This window comes from Phlebotomus papatasi, chromosome 3 (assembly GCF_024763615.1).
Source record: "Phlebotomus papatasi isolate M1 chromosome 3, Ppap_2.1, whole genome shotgun sequence".
Taxonomy (NCBI): Eukaryota; Metazoa; Arthropoda; class Insecta; order Diptera; family Psychodidae; genus Phlebotomus; species Phlebotomus papatasi.
The window spans coordinates 86,486,729-86,502,528 of record NC_077224.1 but is presented as its reverse complement, the minus strand read 5'-3'; the positions used below and the strand labels follow the sequence as shown (position 1 = coordinate 86,502,528).

At 34.6% G+C, this 15,800-nt stretch overlaps 1 protein-coding gene across 1 annotated transcript in view; it reads right to left on the bottom strand.

The window, feature by feature from the left end:
* The window catches only part of LOC129806185 (runt-related transcription factor 3), a 68,397-nt gene that overhangs the window by 14,418 nt on the left and 38,179 nt on the right, over positions 1 to 15,800 (bottom strand). The window contains exon 3 of the mRNA XM_055854585.1: positions 14,928 to 15,033. Coding sequence (XP_055710560.1) covers positions 14,928 to 15,033 — 106 coding nt within the window. The remainder of the gene's footprint in view (positions 1 to 14,927; positions 15,034 to 15,800) is intronic.

Below are 15,800 nucleotides of genomic sequence, written 5' to 3'. Positions count from 1 at the left end.
TATATGGTAGAATGTCCGCCTGGGTAATCTCTAAAAGTAATCCAAAATTGAAAAAAAAATCGCACGACATGTTTTCGAGCAATCCCAAAAAAAAAAACATTGGTGGTGGGGGAAAATAAGGAACATATTACTGGTCCCAGGGTCAACTTATGGGAGGGTCCGCCGAAGGTCCCAAGTTCTTATCTTTAATGATTTAGCACCCAGATATTCAAACATATAAAAAAGAATATTCTTTTTATTGCTCATTCTGCAAAATTTGAGCAATAAAAATATAATATCGGTAATAACGGTTGAGTTCTATTTGCGTTTTCCAAAAATTTAGAACAAATTTTAGCCTGTAATGCTAATCACAGTCCATTTTTAGTAATGAACTCCTCAACTTACCATCGTGGGAACATATTATCCCTGAACATGGAGGACAGTTCATACATAAGATATTTACCAGTAACAAAAACATTATCTGAAACTATTTGGAATGGAGGGCATAATAAATAATATTATTGTTTTTATCCTTTGCTACAATATTTCATATTAATAATTTTATTAAATAAATAAATAATAAATTATGAATTAACGCGTTATATCTAGGAGAACGCTTAAAAGAAGCGTGTGTTTTGTGATTTTAGTGATTTTTAAATAAATCTGCTTATACAGATCTGTAACTGCTTAGACAGATTCTCTAGTGAAGTACATAGAATAATTCAGAAATACTGTTTTTTGCAGTTTTGGCAGAACCTTTAAAAAAAACTCATAGTTTTTCATCTAAAAAAAATGACTTAATTATTTATAATAAATGTAATTGTTTATCAATCTTAAAAATTCAATGTACTAGGCTATATATCTAGGTAGATACCCGAACAATTTCTAGTCAATTGGATGAAAATGACTACGTACTACAGTTCTACTGTTTGTCGCGGAAAACGTAAAAAATTCTACCCTCAATGCGAACATTTCCGCGCCGCCATTTTGCATTCAAAATTGAAATAAAAAATATTTTTGTGTTCCTTAAGCCATATGTAATAACCCATAAAAATTTCAAGTAAATCAATTTATTAGAAAAGTCACAGAAAAACACATAAAAACAGTCAATTTTGGCTTTTAAAACCTTTTAAAGAAATTTAATTTGCAAAAATTTGAATATATTTTAGGTCAATCAAAGATCAATTTTTTTCGGCGGAGTCAGACGCTGAAGAAGAAATGGATGGACCAGTTTTTGGGGAGGAATGAGAAATTGTGTATTTCAACAACGCTCAGGAACCTCGACGAAACTGTTAAGAGTGTTCTACATTATATAGGGGAAAAATATCAAATTATGGATTTTATTAAAAACGTCGATAATTTTAGAAACTGCACAAGAGTTGTTATCATAAATTAAATCATAAGTTAATCATAAGTTAAATTTATCATAAATTTGCATTTTGAAATTATGTGAAAAAACTTAACATCAATTACTATTTGCAATAAAATCTATTAAAACGAAAATTCACTATTTTTTTTTATAACTAAATAAATATTATCTAACTAAATTATGCCGAGTTGGTGTACATTATTTCATCATCAAAATTTCACCACCAACCAATAAGCTGATTTAGGCTTAGGATTATCAATTGTTTTTTATCGACATTTTAAATTCTATAGTCACCTGATTATGATTCGGACGAAAAAACTAGAAAGAATTAATATTAAATTATTTCAGAATTTGTCTTATCTGAAAATTTAGAATTTAGAAATTAATATCAATTAATACTGTAATTAATTCCGATTATCGTAAAAAACAACCCATGGATTCGAAAAAAAAGTTTGCTAAGAAAACATAAGACATGAAAAATCGTCTATTTTGTATTTCAAGTTAAATACAATATTAGCCCCAAGGCGATTTTAGGAGATCGAGCATCTCCCAAATAACCAGTGGCGTGCTCACTCAGTTTACACTGAGTGAGGGAAAAATCATTTTATATGAAAACTGGCACAAAATTTTTGTTCGGGCGTCCTCTCCCTATTTACTCTGAGATCTTACTGCATTTTATCAGAAGTAATAAATAAATTTGATAATTTTTCGAAATTCCCAACATGTGTTCTCGGTCGAACAGGTGCTACTTCGACCCTATGATAAAAAAAACACTGCCATTTCGAAGTACTTTCGAAGACTTCGAGACAGAAGTAAAGGAGCACAAGCCCTCTTCGTATTTAAAAACCACCAAAAAGTCGTGACAGAAACCATCTGAAAGAAAGGACGATAACGCAGAAGCACATGAGAACAGTAATGTTCTAAAACAATTTTCAGGAGAAAGATTTCCCCTTTTCATTTTCCATTAGAATAGTATTATTCAGACAAATAATTCACTTCGCTATTAAGGTGTTATTCCAATATAAAATGAACATGTGTTTTAGTACTTTACTGTTCTTAAGTGCCTCTGCACTATCGACCTTTGGTTCTTGTCACGACTCGACTGTTTTGTGGTTTTAGAACACGGCGAAGACTGAGGAAAACAGTCGAAATACCCACCAACAAAAAGAAAAGATGATAATGCAGAAGTACTTGAGAAGAGTATAATGTGCCAAAAAACATTTTAATTTTTCATTGGAATAGCACCATTAAATTCTCTTCCGGTTGAACCCAAATGGTTTTAAAAATTTTTTCAGTGTGTTTTTTTTTTCAATGAAAAAATAATTATTTTTTTAAATTCAAAGAGAAAATTATGAGATAAAAATTTAAAGCCATATAGGGGAAAGTACTCTCCCTTCGAACATTCATGCCTTCAAATAATATGATTTTTCTTTTATTTTCCTAAGAGACTTACAAATAATTATCTTGTAATTATCAATAATTGATGATAAACTAACTAATATTTGATAAAAATGTGTAAGTCTCTTAGGAAAAACAAAAGAAAATTCACATTATTCGAAGGCATGAACGTTCGAAGGGAGAGTACTTTCCCCCACATATTTGCTGACGATTAAGCAGTATGAGCAGGGAGTACTGCTGACGATTAGGGAAATACTCATTAGTCCGTTATTTTGTAGTATTTTTATTGAAATAAAAAATTTAACCCGTTCAAATACGTAAAAAACATTTTATTGGTTGAATCAGTAACTGTGCTAACTGTCTTTTCTTTGCGATTTGCGAAAAATTTTTTTGTTCTTCTAATGCAGGCTCTCCCCTTAATTTAGCCCTTTTTCCCTTCAAAAAGACTCTGTTCTTTTCGATCGATCGAAAACGCACCGTTCGATTTTTTTATGGGTATATTTAGACATAGCCTAGGCGGACATTACGCTCTTATACGGAAATGCTACTGAATCATTCAATAAAAACGGTTTTTCAAGCTCAAAACTTGAAATAGCTTTAGGGAACGCATTTCTTCGAATGGTATCATGTTTGGAAAGGTCTTGCAATGTCATGGAAAGGTCTTGGAATTCTTGACAAGCTTAAACCGATTCCAATCGGTTATGAAACGGTAACTAATTTTAATCCGATTTTTAATTATATTACTTCAAAGATATGTTTTAGGTAGAATTTTGAGCGATTCATACATCAGTTCAAATTGGTTGCGAACAGGTAATGAATCGATTAAGTAACCGTTAAATATGTTATTTTTGTCCGAAAATCTATTCCAGAGGTGTGCAAGAACCGTTGAAACCGAATAAACGTCAAAATAAGTTTGTTCAGGTAGCGTTTTGACCATTAACGTACAAGCTTTATTTGGCGTTTGTTTGGTTTCAAACGCTTCTTACACACTTCTGATCTATTTTATTACTCTTAAACCTCTTGGACAATCTTGACTGATTCATGAACCAGTTCAAATTGGTTGAGAACCGGTAAACGGTAAATGATGCGAAAGTACTTTTAAGGTATAGCATTAAGTCACAAGTTCAAATACTTCGGAAAGCCAATTGCTATTTATCTAGGTTATTTTGGACGATTCCTGAAGTTATTTGAAATCGGTTCAAAACGGTCATGAAACGGAAAACTTAAAGATCAATAAAGCTTAATTTTTAATATACCGTAGACCCGGGTGACTGCGTCCTCTCTACTGTACGTAAACTTTTCTTTAATTCTAATGTTTGAGAACGGTCCTCACCGATCATAAATGGTAGATCGGATCGGTGAAGTTCATCCTTAAGTTTTAGAAGTAAAGAAAATCTCTCGAACAGGAAGGGGGTGACTTTACCACCTGCATCTACGGTAGGTAATTGGTGCGAATTTACTGTTAGGATATAGCATATAGGGAAAAGGCTTTCTGGCTTCGCACACACTCTGGCTTCGAACATTTCATATTTTTTCTAATAATTATTTAATGAACTTAAAAGAAATTTAATAAGGAAATGGGTGACTTAAGCCTACCTAAACTATATTGGCATAAATAGGTCCGATTCATTAAATTAATATTGGAAAAAAGGCTTCATACTTAAAAGTGCTAAATAAATATTTTCAATATAACTAATTGAGATATAAAAAATTATTTTAATACCAAAAGGGTGAAAATTTCGTTTGAACAGATCGTTTGTCTGATTGAACAACAAAAATGTTCATTTGGGGAAGAAATTCCCTGTCGAAGAATTCATAAAAGTAAAAACATGAGCAGATTTTCCATTGAGACGGAATCCCCACGTCAATTTCCAACTAGAAAATCCCAACCATGAACCCTTTTTTCCGCATAACATGTACAACAAGACCATTTTTCGGCATTTCCTTCCCTTTCACTTTGGTGCTAAATATATACAACAAGGCCCTTATCCCTCTTCTATTCTTCATTTTCCAGCAAAATGGGAAAGGTGGCATTTTGGCGGTAAAAAGCCAAGGATGAAAAAACAACTTTCCCGGAAAATTCAAAGCCCATACACAGAAGATCCTCTTTAATTAATTTGTTCATCTCTAAACAGGGGTTATTGATATGAATAATCGTGTAAAAGTGAAATAGAACAATATTAATCAGGACAAATTAATTTATTTACAAAAAAATCTTAACATAGCACTCCACAAACATTAATAATAATAATGATTTCCGTATATTGCACCAATATTTAATTATTGAAATATTTTCATTGATTATTATTGAGGTTGCACTCAAAATGTTCCTGTCAACCGCAATAATTATTAAAATGAAATGATTCAAAAATAGATTAAATATCACAGTGAAAGTGGATAAAACGAACAAATAAATAGGGAAAAAAACTTGCAGATTAATTTACACTCTCCCACTTTGGAATTGAGCATTAAACCACTTGTAAATCAAAACTTATCAAAATTATCCTTGAAATTACTCCTGAAAATCGATCGAGATCAAATACTTTAAATCGTTTCATTTAAAAAAATATATAAAAAAAAGATATTAAAATAAAACTTGGCTTTTCATGGGATTAGGTTTGGATACATAGATACAGGTCAAAAGGGACAGATAATCCTAACCGGCTTATGTAGGTGAGATTCTTAACGTGAGCTAACTCGGAGTGCATGCAAATTCGATTTGATGCTGAAGTAGGGAGACGCCATTCAGTTATCTTGAATCAAATTCGTGAAATTATACAAATTTTGTATTTAAACCAAAATATCAAGGATTTGGATGAACCGACAGAAAAGTGTTATATGGGTGAAATGTAGACCAGAATGTTCTCTATAATTTTTCCATAGAACATGATCTCATCGATTACTCAGAAGCCAAGATAATCGAGGTTTTTTGTTTCTTAACTCGTTTTTTCATCCAGAGTGCCCCAAGTAGTCATTTGTTGAACTTCAACTATATCAAAGAATTGTTGTATTCTGTGGGACTTTTCATTTAAAACCCTATTTTAAGTGTCTTGGTGGAGTAGAGGCAGTCAAATTGGCATCTGAATGATTTCAAAGCGTTATTATTGGAAAAATCAATTTTTTCACACTTAAACGGCAAAATCGGAGTGATAGCGTAGTCTGACCGGAAAATGATGTATGGACGAAATGTAGAGACAAATGTCCTCTACAATTATGTCGAAGTAATCATCAAAATCGGTTTAGCGACAGTCGAGATAATTGAGGTTATGTGATATTGAAATTGGTTTTTCGACTGTGGCGCCCCTGGTGTTGGTCCCACGAAGTTCAAATATTCTAGAAAGTTGTAGCATTTGGTGAGATCTTTCGTTTAAGCCCTCATTCATCAAAATCGGTCACATAGAACCGGAGATATGATTTTTTGAATTTTGTGAACTTTGACCCCTCATATCTCCGGTTCTATTGAAACCACAGCGCACATACGCACCATTTTGGAAACGTCCTAGACTGGACTACAACATACTAAAATTTCATTAACTTGCACAATGCCGTTTTTGAGAAAAGTGACTTTGAATTTCGATGAATTTTGACGCTATCACAGCGCCACCTGTAGTGACCTTTTGAACTTCCATCTGAAAGTGCTCATCGAGACGAAACCAAAAAGGTAAAATTTATGTCGATATGTTAATTACAACCGGAGATAGAGGCCGGTCAATGTTCGAACTTTGACCCCTTATAGCTCGGGTCAGGGGTTATGGATCGACTTAAGGTTTTTTTTGTTTGATAGGTATAATCAACGGCTACAACATACTAAAATTTCAGCCCGATTGCATAAGGAATTTTTGAGTTATTTAACTTTTAAGATTTAAAAATTTTCTTTTTAATAATAGCGCCCCTAGCAGTGGTTTTATGAACTTGCGATGTTAGAAGAGGAAGTGGCATTTCACGAGAGCTTTCCAAAAAGCCCTCATTTTTTAAATTCTGACAATTAGAACCGGAGTTATGGCCATTTTAAGAAAATTTTTTTGGACCCTTATAGCTCGGGTCAGGGGGGTCGGGGGACCTTAAGTTTGATATTGATGGAAAGCTCTAAGGCCCAGCTATAACATACTAAAATTTGAGCCCGCTCGATGCCATAGGGCCGGAGCTATTGAGAAAACAAAAAAAGGGGGGTCTTCAAAATGGCGGAATGAGGGGTGGGGGGTGGGGGGTTAATGCACCATGTTGCAATTTTCATACGATATTTAACCTTTGCCGAAAACCGCAAGTCGATATCTTTTTTAGTTTAGGAGCTATTAAGCTCCAAAGAGCGGCCGGACGGCCGGCCGGCCGGACGGCCGGCCAGCCGGCCGGCCGGCCGGGAACGTAACTTAGCCCCCCATATATTCGTGATCAGGAAGTGGCGAAACACATTTTGGCCAAGTTTGAGCGCGATCGGAGGACATGAAATTTTGTTAGGATTATAGTAGGTGAGATTGTTAAGAATCTCACCTAATAAGTAGACTAATAATTGTTTTTCCACAAAATTCGAATAGGGGAAACCTCCCATGGTTCGTACGATCTCGAGCTTCACAATTCTTCAATTTTTCTTATGATTCTGGATAAATGTGCCTCCGCAATATATTTAGAAAAAGCTGAACTCTTTCCCCTAATAAGAATAAAAAATAATTTATCGGAAATATAAATCCCGGAAAAATGTATTCTTTGCCAGACGATAATGAAATTGGTAAAGGAGAACGGTGATAAATTTTACAAATATGACTTTAAACACCCCAAAGAGTACCTCAAAATAAATATGAAAATGTGGATAAAGTGTGCAGAGAGATGGAAAATCCATGAAAATAGAAAATTTGTGTCTAATTCCATAAATAATGCACACATCCTCTGGAAAATTTGCGTGTTCTTAACTCGCTTCATTATATTCATCCGTGTGAATAAAGTATGAGGTATGTTGAACACACGGATTTCCGAAATCGCTACTCAAATATGCAAATATGATGTACACAAAAACCTCTATACCCATCTCTTCAGAGCTTCCACTTCTCTTCAACTTCCTCCATCGAATTCCCTTCTGACACCCCCAGCAATACCCAAAACTTTCCCAGTGTCATGAAACTACCTTTACTGCAGTTGGAATTGCAAAAATCATAGATTAAAGATAATAATTATAGATTAAAGATTTTGTTTTTCTGAAAGATTTCTCTAAATATTTGATAGGAAATTCCATAAAAGGTCCTTGTGTCTTTCTTTATAAAGAATCTAGAATTTTCAAAAAGAAGACTAGCCTAGAAAGCTTGCAAGACTGGACTTCATTTTTTAAGGAAATAAAAAAATAGGCCACGCCCCTTTTAGAAGTTCAAGCTAGCAAAAATCGATTACTTCATATTTTAAACGAGTAATAATGATGTGCTATAGTACCCACTAAGCATATCATTACTTTTTGTCGTCACCTTGAAAAAGGATTAAAAATTGTTAGATCAACTTAGGGGAGGCTGGGGCAAAATTTGTCAAATCGCATATTTAATTCTTTCACGAGCTCTGGGAAAACTAATACGTTTTATAATGAGCATATTCTTATAGGAAATTTACTGCTCTACAACATTGCATAAGACTATTTTCCTCTATCTCGAAAAAAATGTGATTTTAGAATTATTTTCTAAAAGTCGATTTTGTGGAGATTCTCAAAATTGATGTTTAAGAAGGTTCATGAAGGCTATCTATAATAAAAATTTCAAGCCTCAGTCTCTTTTATTTTAGAAAATAGTGAATATTGATATTTTCGTTTTGACAACTTTTGCCCCACTCTCCCCTATTGACAACCCGAAGAGTCCTGCGAGGTACCCTGAGAGGTAACAAATAAGCCACGCCTTTCATAGGATTTCATAAGATGCAGCTTCTCACGAACGGCTACGTTCATCAGAAAGGTGTTTCCGATGATTGCCAGTGAGAAGTTAGTCACCTTAAGTTGAAAACACTTTTTTGGTTTTTCCCAAAGCTTTCGATCCTGATGTGGATCTTCTTCAGTGGTCAACTAAATTGTGTTTTCAGAGTCTTTCTCAGGGATCGTGTGGTTCATGGGGTTCCAGATCCAGCCACTGAGGAAGGCTTGGAGTCCAAGCCCGAAAGCTTTGGGAAAAATTTGATTTTTTCTGTGTTTCTTCTTACCCGACGCTTACCGGTTTCCATACCTATTAAGTCAATAACAACATTAAAATTTACTAAAAGGGAAAATAAAGGAGACTCTATGCTCCAGCTATTAATGAAGGGCTTAGAGACCGAGCCGAAAGCTTTGGAAAGAGTTATTGTTTTTTTCTAAGAATCACTCCAATTCCCGACGAATTCCGGTAACCTATTAAATAAAACGGTTCTTTCAAAATGACAACATTACAGGCCAATGAGCATCTAATAGCCATTGTAAGAAGCTTTATGAAGCTCTTGGTAAGTGTCATGATATGTGTAATTTGTCATGACATTGTCACACGTGAGTTCGAAACCTGACAATGCCATTTGAGCTTTTTTATCATATCATATGAGTTCGAAAATACAATTCACTGATTTTTTAATGAAGTGCCTTTACTTGGTGATATATTATGTAAATACAGTCTGTCTTGGATTATTTGTTTAAAAACATTCATTGTCATTTTAATTGCCAGAAATCTCAAATGTATGACTTCTGGCAATGTCACATGAGCTGAAATGGCCGAAATGGCAATGCCAAGGCTACAGAGTCCCATTTTCGAAAAAGCTCTCCTAAGATTCTAACCCAATTTGTAATATTGCCAGAGCGGTACAGAATTCCCCTTCAGGACAGTCTTTTTCCGTTTTCCCCTCATCCCCTTCACCCCCACCACTAAAACAATGTTTTTAGGTTTATTTAGAAAAGGTTCCTAGTTTTGTTTCGTTTTTATTCTAAAAGGTTTAACGGTAGTCAAGGTGAATAATTCGTAGATAGACATGTATGACCGAAAAATATTTCGATATAGAATTTTCAAAGGTAAAATTTAAACCACTTTGAAAGCCTATTTCTCAATCGATTTGCTTGACTTTGGATATTTTGGAAAGGTCTTGAAATTTCCAATCCGGCTACGTCGGTCTTAAATTGATAAAGAATCGGTAAAGTATCTGTAATTGATGTATCATTCTTGAATATTTAAATCTTTAGTGGTTGAGTACTTCTAGCTGTTCTAGCTCCATCTATCTACAGTTAAATTTATGGATGTGGCTTACCTTGTATAACCTCAGATATCGTTTTAATATGCGATTGCATAATGAGCTCCTATTTTTAAACGATTTTCAATGCTTTATTTTATAAGGTTTAGGTTTAACTTATCACTATTTTTTAAATTATTTCAATATATCTCTTAAGTTCAAATTATCAGAGCCGAAAAGAAATATTAACCCGATGGAAAAAACCTTAAAGTTTTAACACAATTCGTTTTTATTGGTTAATTCTGACCGTTTCTAGTTATTAGATGCGCAGTTAAAAATCAGTATTTAGCCAAATGGCAGTAACTCATAGTGGATCATTCCCTTGCTATCCCACTCGATAAAGAATTAAACCAATTTGATCTTCAATCCCTGTTCAACTCTGGATGAACCTGATCATTTGAAATGATACCATTTAATTTGAATCTATCAAAAGCTTCAGCTGTTCTTCTAACTTTCCAATCCCCGCAGAAAGATGTTCCTCAAAATTGCAATTGTGTGCTTTGTGGATTGTTTTTGGGATGGATTTTGGTGTAAAGAATTCCTACCATTACAAAAGGTGTCTGCAGAAGATTTGGAGAAAGGTAAGAGGCGAATAAGGTATTTTCAGTTCGGGAGGGATTATTTATGTGCAACATGGCAGAATGATTTTATTAAAATGATGATGAAAATTCATCTGAGAGCAACATATTCATGCATGGCATGTTTATGTCGATACAGCAAGGATTAACAAAGTGCAGAAGGTTGGAAAAAGGGGCGAGATTCCCAACAGATGGATACGGAAGGGAAAAAGAAAAGCCAAACAGTGGCGACGGCAGCGTGACGACGTCGATGCCAGAATGGGTGGAAGAACGAAACCCGAAGTTGTGGTGGAGCTCGAATCTAACACACCAGCAACTTCCCACCCACTCTCCCCCCATTTTCCCGCTTTTCTATTCTCCGAGAGTTCGCATCTCGGCATCATCGTCATATCAGGAGGCAAATATAGATATTGCGGGGCTCCGCCACTCTCTGGTTGGGTTCTGCGGAGAGATGAATGGCTTAGGTGGCGGCAGCGCAGAAGCCAATGGTGGCGCCCAGAAGGTGGAGAGTTCCAACAGTTTGGGGGGCAAGACGATGTAGCATCTACTTCTCCACCAGCACACACCCACAATACACCAAAAAGCATCAAGTCGAGCCAGAGAGGTGGGTGTTATGTTGGATTTCGTCTTGTTTGAACAAAGATTTTCCACCTTCCGGCACTTGGAGCTCTATAGCATCAGGGAAAATTGTGTGATTATGATTTTCATTGGACTCACAAAGGCAAAAGCCAATGCTACAAAATTTGTTCATTTTCTTCTTCAGCTTTGCAAATTCATTACTGGGATATTAGACAACTGACAAAGGTTATTCTTGCGTCTATGAGAAGTCCTTAGTGGTGAATTGAATACTAATGGCTCTAGCACACCTTTTGGATCGGTCAAATTTCATAAAATCAAAATTCACATCCCTTTCTTTCTTAAAAGTTTAGCATATGTCTATCCTACTCTTTCGCACTCTTCTTTTTCCTTTAAACATCATACCAAATTAAATTTGGTTCAGTCCAATTTTGAGACCGTAAGACCGTCTTCAGATTAGAGGTTTAGCCCAGCTCCCGACGGTCTCAAAACCATAAACAGCAACTGATTTTATTGATTTTTCAAAATGTAATAGGTCATTTGCCCTTTGTAAACCAATCCTAAGTCAAAATTTTCTAAAAAATCTTGACTGATACGATATGAGATAAGTTAAGCCATATGGCTAAGTCTTAGGTCTGAAGCCCGTATAAGAGTGGGATAGACTTATGCAAGTCTTTTGAGAAAGAAAGAGAAGTGAATTTTGATTTCATGAAATTTAACCGATCTAAAAGGTGTGCCGAAGCCATAACGACTCCAAAACCCGTGTTTTCTTGGTTAGGAGGCATGTGACTAGGACAAGCTGGCTAAAACAAATTCAGGATCTTGTCTTAAGTCGTCTTGGGATCAACTCCGAACATCTTCCTGAAGTGGCGAAGGATCGACAGGCAATGGGCTGCCAACCTGAGTGGCCCAAGCCCACGACCTCGATAGGGATAATCGGTTGAAAATGAATAAATGAATATTTTTTACAGAGGAACTGTGGCAAATTTCGGCAACTTTGATTGTAACTTCGGCCAAGCAACTAAATCAATTAAAATTATGGATTTAATCTTCGAATAGTGAATGATTTTTTTCTTTTAAATAATTATTATTAAATTATTTATAAATAAGGGAAACTGGGGCACCACCGAACATGGGGTACCAAGAAACAGTGCAATTTTTTAATCAGACAGTTGACTTCAGAGGAAAACACTTATAGAAGTTTATAAGCATTATAGGGATGCTTGTCCACTGAAGAAATGGTCGAGATAGTACAAGTAGTTTAGAAATAAAAATTAGTGTTTGGTGCTGCCCCGTGTTTAGTTGTGCCCCAGTTTCCCCTAATTAATACTCCGGTACGAATTTTAGATCAGGAAAATTTTATGAAGTCGAAATTCGAATCCCTTTCTAACTCACATGCTTTGAATATGTTACTTCATTCGTTCGAATTCTACTTTTTTTTTTAAACGTCACTCTTAATTCAATTTAGTTTAATCGAATTTGGAGTGCGAAAGAATGAGATAGACATATGCAAAAGTGTAAAAATGAACGAGATGTGAATTTTGATTTCATGAAATTTTCCTGATCTAAAAGGCGTGCTAGAGCCATAATAATTTGAATTAAAATTGTGTTTTAGAAATTGCAATTTGTGGTAAAATACATATGACTTCCCCTCGATATTTTTCATTAAAATTGATTGTCTGTTAAAGATTTAAAATATTGTTTTTGTTTATGTCTTCTGTTTATGTCCGAAATCTAAAGACTGTGAAACATTTTTTAGATTCCGGATGAATTTAGAAGTGTACTTCGTAAATAGACATTTTGTAAACATTACTCCAGTGAGGTAATGTTTATTATTTCGGCAACATTTTTTGCTTCCCTAAATTTATTATTATTTAGTTTTCTTTTCAAATTCAAATTATAAAATGCATAAAAAATAAAGAAAAGCATCTCCTCTATGAAAAAATGATGTGGAAAAGGCTTTGAAAAATTTTCGGAAGAGCAAGTTGCTACGGGAATCTGCGTGTAAATTTGGGGTGCCAAGGACTCTTTAGGATAAATACACGGAAGATCTCAGGTATCCCTGGCTCATAATTGTATTAAATTTAATATTCAACTCGTTAAACATGACGTTTTCAATTTTTCTATCCGTTGTTTCATACAAGATGGTCGCAAATAAAGTGGTCGAAATTTCATTCAAAGTGGTCGGAATATCACACAAAGCAATGTTTATATTTTTATTAATTTTTAAACATTTTAGAAAGAAAACAAAGATGATAAACTACTTTTCAAGTTTTCAAACAACCTTCCTGAACAAAAATTAACAAAAAAATCAATACGTATTTAAAATATTATATGTCAAAGTTAGGACTTTGGTGCTTATTTTGCAATTATGCTGAAATTTGGCGCACTTCCCCTAAAGTGCAAATTTAGATTGGAGATTATTTTGAATTTGGATCTATCCTAACCTAAGAAAGTTAAGTTAATGGCGTTATGTAACAAAGAATTATTTAGTAAAATTTTTGAAGTTTTCCTCTCGTTTCATGTTTCGTAAAAGATTTTTTTTATTAGAAGGAATTACTTTATAATCTTTGAGGTTAAATCAGACATAATCTCACAATTCTCCAGTAGACTCTCTCAAGTAAAAAAAAAGTAGGCCGATCTTAAAAGAACCGAATTAGCGAGAGTGTAGGGAGACTGGGGCAAAAAGTCACAAATCGAAAATTTCAAAATTTAATATTTTCCAAGATAAAAAAATATAGCGGCTTATTTTTTCCGTATATAGCCTGCATAGATCCTCTTCAATGTCGCAAATTTCTTAGAATTCGAACAAGGATTTTGAGCTTCTTGAAATTAAAAAAAATTGAAATTTTTAGCTGTGTTTTTGAAATATTTTCCTTACAGCAGATATCAATTTTTACACTAAAAATTTTGACTTTAAATTTAAGAATATATAAGATCCTGGGAACTTAAATTGGACGTGAATCCCCGAGGCGTTTAAGTTTAGAAGCTCTGAGCGAAAGAAATGCGCTAGAATCCCTAGCTCTTTCAAGTTAAGAGATCGAGAACTTAAGTTCAGCATTAACTGGAAAATGAAAAATGTCTACAGATTTGAAAATTGCAACTAAAACTAAATGATCAAGGTTTTAGAATTATGGCATTGGCATTCATTGGATGGGATTTGAAATTAAATTCCTGGGTGTTTCTGTTTAAGAATTTTCCATTTTTCTGTGTGTACCTATTTAATTTCCAAAATTGATGCACTACTGGTGAATATTTCCTAAATGATTTGGATTCTTTAATTACAAAGCCGCTATCCGTTTGAGTATTTTCCAAAGATTCTTTTCTCCAGAAATCCTTTTATTAAAAATGGCCACTTGGGGTAAAAAGTAACAAAAGGTATGGGGCAAAAAGTAACAAAATAGAGGAAAATGACTTTCACAAAATTGTAGAGCGATAAATTTCTTATAAAATTGCGCTAATAAGAAATTTCTGAAGCGTTTAGGTGGTTTGTAAAAAAAGAAAATATCCGTTTTGTGACTTTTTGCCCCAGACTCTCCTGCTGTGTATTGATAACCTCTTTTGCAAAACTCAAACATTTTCTTCCTTAGAAACTGTTGTGTTTTAATTTTTAGCATTATGGCCTCTACACACTAGTAGAAATTTCTTTAAAAAATGACTTTTCAAAGAACATTTCCCCTATCCTTGTAGGCAGAAACGTCAAAATTTTTTTAAAAAAACGGCAATTTTTGACGAAAATTGCTTCTAGTGTGTAGACACCATTAGACAGATTTTAGGTCTTAATTAGAAATAATGTTAGGAAATTTAATTATCATTTTTACTCACTTTGACAATTCCCAATGGGTGGCATCCGGAAACCAGAGAGAGGATCCGTTGGAAAGTGAAAGGGCCGTTGTCCGAAGGCAAAGTGGAACTGCTGTTGTTGCCCTAAAACAGATAACACTTAGACTTAAGTTTAAATCTTCTGTTCTCAGTAATTTTACAGACACAACAATGACACAGTGAAACTAAATAAAAAAATCAATCAATCCCGCCCAAGTAACCAAACCCAAATCCAATGACACTCACAACTTCCCTTATGGAATTATTTTAAGTGGTCGACTGTGCTAAAATCTCAGACTCAGGGGCTACCCTTGTAGCATTAACAGGGGATTTTTGCTCGACAGCATCTGAGATATTTATATTGGGTCTTTGTGTGACCAGAGCAGCTGTCGCGAATGTGGCTTCCTCATCCTGATACCCACACCCTGGACTCTCCAGGAACAAGAACTGAAGACACCAGACAATACAATTAACCCCACTGAGAGATCCTCTCATCTCTCGTGCAATTTTGCAGCCTCCCCCATTTTGTTGGGGGCTCAAGATACGACAAAGTTACTTTTCACTCTCTGGGGGATAGTTCTGCTACACATCCCTTATTTTATTTCAAATATATATTGTTCAGAGTTGCATGAGACAAAAGGTCCAACATGATTTCTCCATATTCTATTACCAAGCAGCCTTTCAACCATTTCTGCCCAGGCGATATATTGCTATAGTGATGTGATAATGGAAAGTTAATTCCCTGGGATATTCCTAGAAAATTTCACCATATATTACAATTGTGTGGAATTGAAAATAAGTCAAGCAGAGAAAAATTCAGGATATACGATGGCACATTTCCTCTGTTTGACCATTTAGTAAGGGATGGGTAG